General features: G+C 34.6%; 1 protein-coding gene across 1 annotated transcript; it reads left to right on the forward strand.

The window, feature by feature from the left end:
• Positions 1-1137: 1137 nt before the first annotated feature.
• Positions 1138-2969, forward strand: LOC126685784 (uncharacterized). The gene has a single exon (XM_050379741.2). The coding sequence runs from the start codon at positions 1514-1516 to the stop codon at positions 2597-2599; it is 1086 nt and encodes a 361-aa protein (XP_050235698.1). The 5' UTR covers positions 1138-1513; the 3' UTR covers positions 2600-2969.
• Positions 2970-9394: the final 6425 nt, after the last annotated feature.

The raw sequence follows: 9394 nt of genomic DNA on the forward strand, positions 1-9394 counted from the left end.
AAAACAACTATAATTTAATAATTTTTTAAAAATAAATCATAAATTTATCAAAAATGTATCTAAATAAATTTAAGCTAAATATTGCTTATTATAAAAAACAATTATTAATACTTTTATTAAATATTATATAATATAATATATTTATAATTTAATAAATAAAAACAAAAATTATGTTTTTTACGGTCATTTTATATATAAACAGTAACAACTAATTAAATCTCACCAAACACGTATGGTCTATCAGCTATCAGTTAGCAGCCAACAGTTAACATCTACTAGTTATAAGAAACAGTTGAACTAAACATGCCCTACAATTCAGTAAATCTAAAAAAGATTGGACGATAGAGAACAACGGACAACGATGAATCTAATGGCTATAACCTGCCAAAAAAAGTGACCTCAATTTATCGTTTATAAATAACTAATGCTATTTTAAACTTAATTTACACAATTATTATTAATATGTATAGATTTATATTTTTTTCAGTATTTATTGCATAATGTGGTAATTTCCCACAATACACTATTCGCTAATTTATTTACAACTTTACCTGCCAGTTTTTAATTTTTCTTTTATGATTTTTTGTATTTACGAAAAATACATTTTTTTCAATTTTACAAATATTTTTTTCACTTTTTAAAGATTTTTTTTTCTGAATTTTATTATTTTTTATCGTGTTTTTATAGTATAACAATAGTGTATATATAGTGTATTCATGGTATTTTTATAGTGTAAAAATAGTGTGTGTGTATATATAGTATTTATGATATTTTGTAGTATTTTTGTGGTGTATACCATAAAAACACTGCAAATACATCATAAACACTGCAAATGCACTATAGATATACTAAACAATGGCAGAAATACACCATAAAACATAGATATCCCGAAAACTTAAACTAAATTAGCAATAATTTAAAGAAAAAATATATACATTTAATCAACCGAGATAAAAATAATAAAAGATTTAAGTTTTAAATAAAATATAATAATTTTAAAATAACTTTGAAAGGGTAACAGATTTTCTTTGTTTAAGCAAAGAATTAGATTACCTTCAAAAAAAAAGAGCACAAGAATTAGATGTTCCTCAAAGCATTTTATTTGACCATATTTCATTCCCAATAGACCCAAAATAAAAAAATTGCCCCCAACCATAGCTTTTAACATAAAACTATTAATTCACTGGCAACTTCTTGACCACCGTTAATACTATAAAATAATTGGCAGCGCCAGCCAATGTATGAATTCAAGCCAAGAATCCACCGACTCTGCAGCAATCTCAAATATTTAATCTGCATCATACCCATTTGGCTATAACAACCAACCAGGTCTTTTTTTTCTGCATTTTGTTTCTTTTTCTTCATTCATTTGTCCAATTCAGATCTGATTTTTATCATAATTCAATGCATCATGAAACCATTATGCGTCCTTGATTCTTGATTCTTGGTTATTCAGTTGTTATTTATATTTCCTGTATAGTTAAATTGTATTTCTTGAACACATTGAAATAAAATGGAAGTTACTGGTGTTGCTTCTCCAAGAAGGGGTTTAGATCAGTTACAAAAGGAGGGATCTTTGGATACCCAGTTCCAGAATTTCGAGCTGGAATTGAGTGATCATGATCATAGGCATAGTAATCATCAATTTCAGTCAATGAGTGCATTGGAGATCTTGAGACAAACAGTGAGGATTCTCCGGTGTAACGCTGCGTCGTTTTTGCTAGTTGCAGCATTGCTTATTTGTCCAGTATCTGCTATTGTTTTATCAAATGTGTTTGTTGATCAATCTGTTGTTAAAAGACTTACTATTAAGCTTTTGTTAGTTGCAAAGTCTAGTGGTCTCCCATTGAGGCCTTTTGTCAAACAGTCTTGTCACCATTTCTCCGAGATGGTTATTGCTTCTGCAATGTACTTCCCTTTGTTTATCACATTGTCTTTGTTGTCGAAAGTTGCCGTAGTTTACTCCGTAGATTGCACTTATAGTAGCAAGAATGTAGAGGTTTCGAAGTTTTTTGTGACAATGAGTAAGATTTGGAGAAGGGCGGTTTCGACGTACTGGTGGGCATGTATGATGATTGTTGGCTGCATTACGCTATTCTGCGTTCTTCTTTTGGGTGTTTGTAGTTTGTTTTCGATAATTGGGTTCAAACCTGAGTTAAATTTGTACGCTGGAATAGTAGTAGGGTTAGTGTTCTCAGTAGTGTTTGCGAATGCAATCGTCATTTGCAACATTGCTATTGTGATCACGGTGTTGGAGGATGTTTCAGGGCCGCAGGCTTTGCTTCGGTCTAGTATTTTGATCAGGGGACAGACACAGGTTGGTCTTGTAATGTATCTTGGATCAACAATTGGATTGGCTTTTGTGGAAGGGTTGTTTGAGCATAGGGTGAAAACATTAAGCTACGGAGATGGATCTTCACGGATTTGGGAAGGTCCTCTTTTGGTGATTATGTACTCATTTGTGGTGCTGATTGATCTGATGATGAGTGCAGTTTTCTACTTCAGTTGTAGATCTTATAGGATGGAAGCCTCTGATGCTGAATCAAGTTCAATTTTAGAAACAATCACTATTTCTGATGAATCAGTGGGTATTCAATGACATGATCCTGTGAAATGATATAATTCCGAAAGCTTTCTTCTGTATCATTTGCGGTGGTAGCTTCATCTCCTGACCGCTAACGAGCCAAGGACTGAGACTCCGCAGCCATTCAAAGGTTTCTGCTGGTTGATAACATGAGGATAAAGCCTGGTCTTCAGTAGAAATGCCACTCAAATGCAAAAGTATTGCATTCACATTCTTAGCGACCAGAAATGCAGGAAAAGAAACAAAAAGGATATGGGTATATCAAGTAGAGTTCAAACTCGTATAAAAAGTTGTAATGCTTGAAGGTAAAAAAATCAAAGAATTTTTTTGTTTTTCACACTTTTTCACTTTGCATAGTGTCTAGGCTTTTACAAGTTCTGGAGAACCCCGAATCCGAGCAAAAAACTGAATTCCAAGTTTTTGAAATTTAAAATTATCCGTCCACTTTCTTGGAACTAGACCGTACCAAAAATTTAGTTGGTATTGTTTTCAAATTTAGGTAGAAATCCAAATTGAGAACATATATACAAATTTTTTATTTACATATATATATATATATATATATATATATATATATATATATATATATATGAAAACATAGTTATATATCATTTCATTTTATAATTTATAATTTTAATTTTATTTAGAATCAATTACTCTGACATTCATGTAATTCACAGTTTTATTCCTCTTATTTAAAATTCAAACGATATAATTTTTTTTTATTTTTTCTTCAATAACATTTTAGTCATTTTTTTCCATTTTTTTGGGTGTTAGTTAGTAAAGTCAAATGACTTGATTTAAAAAAAATGAAATTTTCTTTTAATTTTTAAATTTATTTTTGATATAAATATAAATAAATATTAGATTTTATGAGAGTTAATGGTTTGGTTAATTTAATTTATATTATTTAATGGTTGATATTTTTAATTTTATATTTTTAATATAATTTTTTTAATTCTCTTACTTTTTAATACTAAAAAAATAATAACAATTATAATAAAAAAAATTAAGATATGAATTAATATAAACAAATAAAGTGGATTCATTAAGTCATTCAATTTCAAAAAAATTTAATCTCTTTATACTTATATTAAGAGTACATTTAACAACTAAATTGAAATTTAATTATATAAATTAAGTCTTTTAACTTAGTTGACTAATATAAAAAATGAATGGAATGACCAAAATATTCATAAAAATATAAGATGAGGTCTAGATCGTTTGATTTTTTTAAACATGATAAACAAAACTGTAAATATGATAAATGTAAAGGAGTGTTAGAGTAATTTACTCTTATTTTTATTCAATATTACAACTTACTATTAAATAATTTAATTTTAATTATATATATATATTAGATAAGTTTTTCTATTTTATTTTAGAGAATCTTATTTTTATTATAGGATTATAACGAATTTTTTCTATTATAATTATGATATCAGATCGCTAAAATTTAGAAATCCAATAGTCTAAAAAAATTCGCGAGCGAATATTTACTTTTTAATATTTTTTTTATTCTTTTATTTGTAGAAATAATACACAATCCTTTAAAATATATAAAAAATGAATTATTCTCTGGTTCCTTGCGCTATCCTCCCTAATAGACCATTAAGGTTTGTTTTCAATAAAATCTTATGTATTTAGAGGTTCCGTCGTTTCCATTGCTTTTACATTCGTAGTGACTGAGGGGGGTCGAAGACCAAGAAGTGAATTATTTATCAGTCAAACATTCTTTTTACGGCTAGATATAATCTCCTGGTCCCTGCGGAAAGGAAAAAGAATTTCACCTCCTTTGTTTCGGAAAGAGAGGGTTAGGAAAATTCTATTGATTGCAATTTTCTCCAGACCTTCGGGAAAAAGCATGAAAAAAAAGGCTCAAATGGTACGATCCCTCCGTCGCCCCAAGAATGAAAGGGACGATCTCATAGTTCTTGTTCTGTGAAGATACGTTGTTAGGTGCTCCATTTTATTTTTCTATTGAGGCCGAACCTAATCATATGCTCGAGAGATAGTTGTCCATACATTTATAAAGGATGTATGGATTCTCGAAAAGAGAGGAGTCGTGGTGGTTCCCTCGGACCGCCCGGATTCCACGAGTAAATAGAAAGTTGGAAATATATATAAATATAATAGGTCCAGTCCGAAGAAATATGGGTGGCCCAATATAGACATTTCAGAGTAATATGGATGGTCCAGGCCAAGGTTGAGTGTTCTAGAAGCTGATAAGAGAGATAAATTATGTTAGTTAACTTGTTATTATTATCTATTATAAGAGAGTTGCACTCTTGTTATAAATAGCTAACGCATTATAATATGAAGGACACATTATTAATCAAATAAACAATAAGGTCAGGCTTTTTATCTCTAATTTCGGATTGAAAATATAATTTAAGAGTAGTTTTGATATTTTTTTCACTTGATTGTTCTTTGCATACGATCTCGTTAAAGCATCAAATCATAAAGATCAGAATATAAATTCATAGATATTCGAGTCGGAAAACATTTCCCAGCGAATGATTTTTAATTTTTCTAATATATTTATATGATTATTGAAAGTAGAAAGAGTCGTGGGAGTGTCTAGTTCTCTCTGACTTACGGAAACAGACCCTCTAGCCTATTCTCTAAGAAAAGATAGATTTGGCGGTGGTTTCCAGACAAGGGCCTACGATAGTTTCTGAAAAAAAACCTGCGATTTTCTGAATACGTTTCAATTAGATTAAATTTTGTTTAATTAGATTTTAGTTGATCTAATTACGCCTAATTAGTTTTAATTAATTGGATTTTAATTGTTTAATTTATTGGCGTGGGTCCCTCCAACATGTGGGCTCACATGATGTAATTATTAAAATAAAATAAAATTAATACATCACTTGGAGTAACCTCCAAGCAAATTGCTTGGAGGCTACTCCAAGCAAATTGCCGTGGCCTTCAAGCAATTTTGCTTGGAGGCAACTCACTTCCTTGCCTATAAATAGAGGCAAGGAGGTGAATGAAGGTATATCACCAAATTTCACAAAGGTTTTGTGAGAGTTATTAGCATCAAGGCTAATAGGCGAGCTAGAGAAACATTTTCTCTAAAGGGTGAGGGGTGAGAGAATTGAGAGATAAAAATAGTGAGTTTATGGGTGTGTGGGAAACACTTGAGTGTCATTATTTTGGTGAGATCTCTTTGTAAAATTACTCTCTTTGTATGCCTGGTATTTTGATAGTGGAAGAATTATTCGGACTTTGTCCCGTGGACGTAATCCAGCATTTTGGGTGAACCACGTTAAAAATTCTCGGTGTCATTTATTTTGTTTCTGCCGTCCTTGATTTATTTTCGACGCTAACGATTAGGCTAGTTTGAATTCCTTATTGTGAAGCTAGTTATATCGTGTTGAATTCTGTCTAGGAGGTTGGCACTTAAGTGGTCCGCTCGTGACCCTCCAATCTTTCCTGGGAATTATTCCGGTATAATTATTTCGCACAATACGTTATTCACTAGCATAATTAATTGAATTTCCGCTGTGCCGCCCAACAACTGGTATCGGAGCCGGTTTGAATTTTTATATATCTATTTATCGTATGCTCTGTGGTTGCCACTAGATAGTGGATCCTCCACATCAGAAAATAAATTAGATATATTTATAATACTGGGCACTTGTCGAAAATATGGAGGCAAAGACTGGCAAGATGGTCAGTTTAAATGGCACAAATTACCACATATGGAGAAACAAGATGAAGGATCTCCTATTTGTGACGAAACTGCATTTACCGGTGTTTTCAACGAATAAACCCGAAGGAAAAACGGATGAAGAATGGGCATTCGAGCATGATCAAGTGTGTGGTTACATTCGACAGTTCGTCGAGGATAATGTGTACAACCACATTTGTAATGAAACTCATGCTCAGACATTATGGAAGAAGCTTGAGGAGCTGTACGCGTCGAAAATCGGCAACAATAAACTATTTTATCTGACAAAATTAATTCAGATAAAATATCGAGAAATGACTTCTATAGCTGGTCACCTGAATGCAATTCAAGGGATTGTGGATCAGTTATCAAGTATGAGCATAAAGTTTGACGATGAGGTGCTCGCTCTCCTCGTGCTTGCCTCTCTACCAGAGTCTTGGGAGACTTTGAAGATTTCACTAACAAATTCTGCACCAAATGGAGTAGTCAATATGGAAGCTGTTAAAAGTGGCACCCTGAATGAAGAGAGTAGACGAAGATCACAAGGTTCATCTTCATCACAGTCAGATGTCTTTGTTGCAGAATCTAGAGGGCGGAGTGAAGCTAGGGGTTCAAAAACCAGATATAAAAGCAGAGGAAAGTCAAACAAATATGCCAATACTGAGTGCCATTACTGCAAGAAGAAAGGCCACATCAAAATGTTCTGTCGAAAGTTGAAGCAAGACCAAGAAAAGAACAAAGGCAAAGATGTGAGGAAAAATGACACCAATGATGATGAACAAGAAAATGTTGTCGGGGAGTTCAACGTAGTCCATGATGAAGATATTGTCAATCTTGCAATCCACGAGACGAGTTGGTTGATTGACACTGGAGCTACCATTCATGCTTCATCTCGAAGGGAATTCTTCTCATCTTACACATCAGGCGATTTTGGCACTGTAAGAATGGGAAATGAGAACTTTGCAAAAGTCGTAGGCAAAGGTGACGTCTCTCTAGAAACAGAGAATGGTACGCAATTAGTCCTGAAGGATGTCAGGCATGTCCCAGATATGCGCCTGAATTTAATTTCAGCAGGAAATCTGGATGATGAAGGTTTTTGCAGCACCTTCTTCAATGGCCAATGGAAGCTTACTAAAGGTTCATTGGTGGTGGCCAGGGGAAAACGACATTCAAAACTATACATGATGCAGGCGAAGCTCTCCCATGACGATGTCAATACAGTGGAGAATGATGATATAGTTGAGTTGTGGCATAGACGACTCGGTCACATGAGTGAGAAAGGAATGTCTATATTGGCCAAAAGAAATATGTTGCATGGATTGGATCGAATCCATCTGGAGAAATGTACTGATTGTCTGGCAGGGAAGCAGAACAGAGTTTCTTTCAAAAGTTCCCCTCCTTCTCGAATGAAAAATGTTTTAGATCTGATTCACTCAGATTTGCGTGGACCAATGCCAAAGTCACTTGGTGGTGCTCAATACTTTGTGACTTTCATTGATGATCATTCAAGGAAGACATGGGTGTACCTTTTGAAAACGAAGGACCAAGTGTTAGAAGTTTTCAAGCAATTTTTAACTCTGGTGGAGAGACAGACCGGCAAGAAGCTGAAGTGCATCCGTACAGACAATGGTGGAGAGTACATTGGACCATTTGATGCTTATTGCAAAAATAATGGTATTCGACATCAAACAACACCTCCTAAAACGCCGCAGTTGAATGGTTTGGCTGAGAGGATGAACGAGACTTTGATGGAGAGAGTTAGATGTTTACTCTCACATGCAAAGTTGCCTAAGATGTTTTGGGGTGAAGCTCTACTGACAGCAGTGTATGTGCTTAGCCTTTCAACGTGTATCCCTCTACAGTCTGATACTCCAGAGAGAGTGTGGACGGGAAAAGAAGTTTCCTATGGTCATCTGCGGGTGTTTGGGTGCAAAGCATTTGTGCATATTCCCAAAGACGAGAGGTCCAAGCTTGATGCTAAGACACGAGAGTGCGTGTTTGTGGGCTATGGTCAAGATCAATTTGGCTATAGATTTTATGATCCAGTCCATAAGAGGCTTATCAGAAGACGTGATGTCGTGTTTGTTGAAAGTCAGACCATTGAGGATATAAAAAAGGCTCAGAATGTTTCTGAGGGATCCGATGGAGATTCAACAGGCTTGGAATTGATTCCTCCAACAACGGTTCATAGACGTGTTGGAGATGAAGAAGGCGACCAACCGGGGATAGGTGGTCAAGATGCTCCTATTGATTATGAACCAGGTAATGCTGATGACTATGGTGCTCATCATTAACCACCAGCAGATGTGGATTCTCCAGTTCTACGGAGATCTGATAGAGTTCGACAATAATCTACCAGATATCTAGAAGATCAGTATGTGTTATTAACTGACGGGGGAGAACCTGAGAGCTTTGAAGAAGCTATGGATGATGAACACAAGCAGAAATGGATTGAAGCCATGCAAGATGAGATGAGATCCTTGCATGATAATGATACTTTTAAGCTGGTGAAGTTGCCTAAAGGCAAGAGAGCTTTGAAGAACAAGTGGGTGTTCAGGATAAAGAATGAGGAACACGGTCTCCAACCACGTTTCAAAGCTAGACTAGTTGTCAAGGGATTCGGCCAAAGAAAGGGAATTGACTTTGATGAGATTTTTTCACCAGTGGTGAAAATGACATCCATTCGTACAGTGCTAGGGTTAGCAGCAAGCCTCGACCTGGAGATCGAGCAGATGGATGTAAAGACTGCCTTCCTTCATGGTGATTTGGAGGAAGAGATATACATGGAGCAGCCAGAGGGTTTCGAAGAAAAGGGGAAAGAGCAGTACGTCTGCAAGTTGAAGAAAAGTCTATATGGCTTAAAACAAGCACCGAGACAATGGTACAAGAAGTTTGAGTCTGTTATGGGGGAGCAAGGGTACAAGAAGACTACTTTAGACCATTGTGTGTTCGTGCAGAAATTCTCTGATGAGAATTTTATTATACTTCTGCTCTATGTGGATGACATGTTGATCGTTGGCCAAAATATTTCAAGAATCAACAACTTGAAAAAGCAGTTGAGCAAGTCTTTTGCAATGAAAGACTTGGGCTCGGCAAGGCAAATTCTAGGCATGAAGATAACCAGAGATAGAGGC

The sequence above is a fragment of the Mercurialis annua genome, linkage group LG6 (assembly GCF_937616625.2).
Source record: "Mercurialis annua linkage group LG6, ddMerAnnu1.2, whole genome shotgun sequence".
In the NCBI taxonomy this organism is placed as follows: domain Eukaryota; kingdom Viridiplantae; phylum Streptophyta; class Magnoliopsida; order Malpighiales; family Euphorbiaceae; genus Mercurialis; species Mercurialis annua.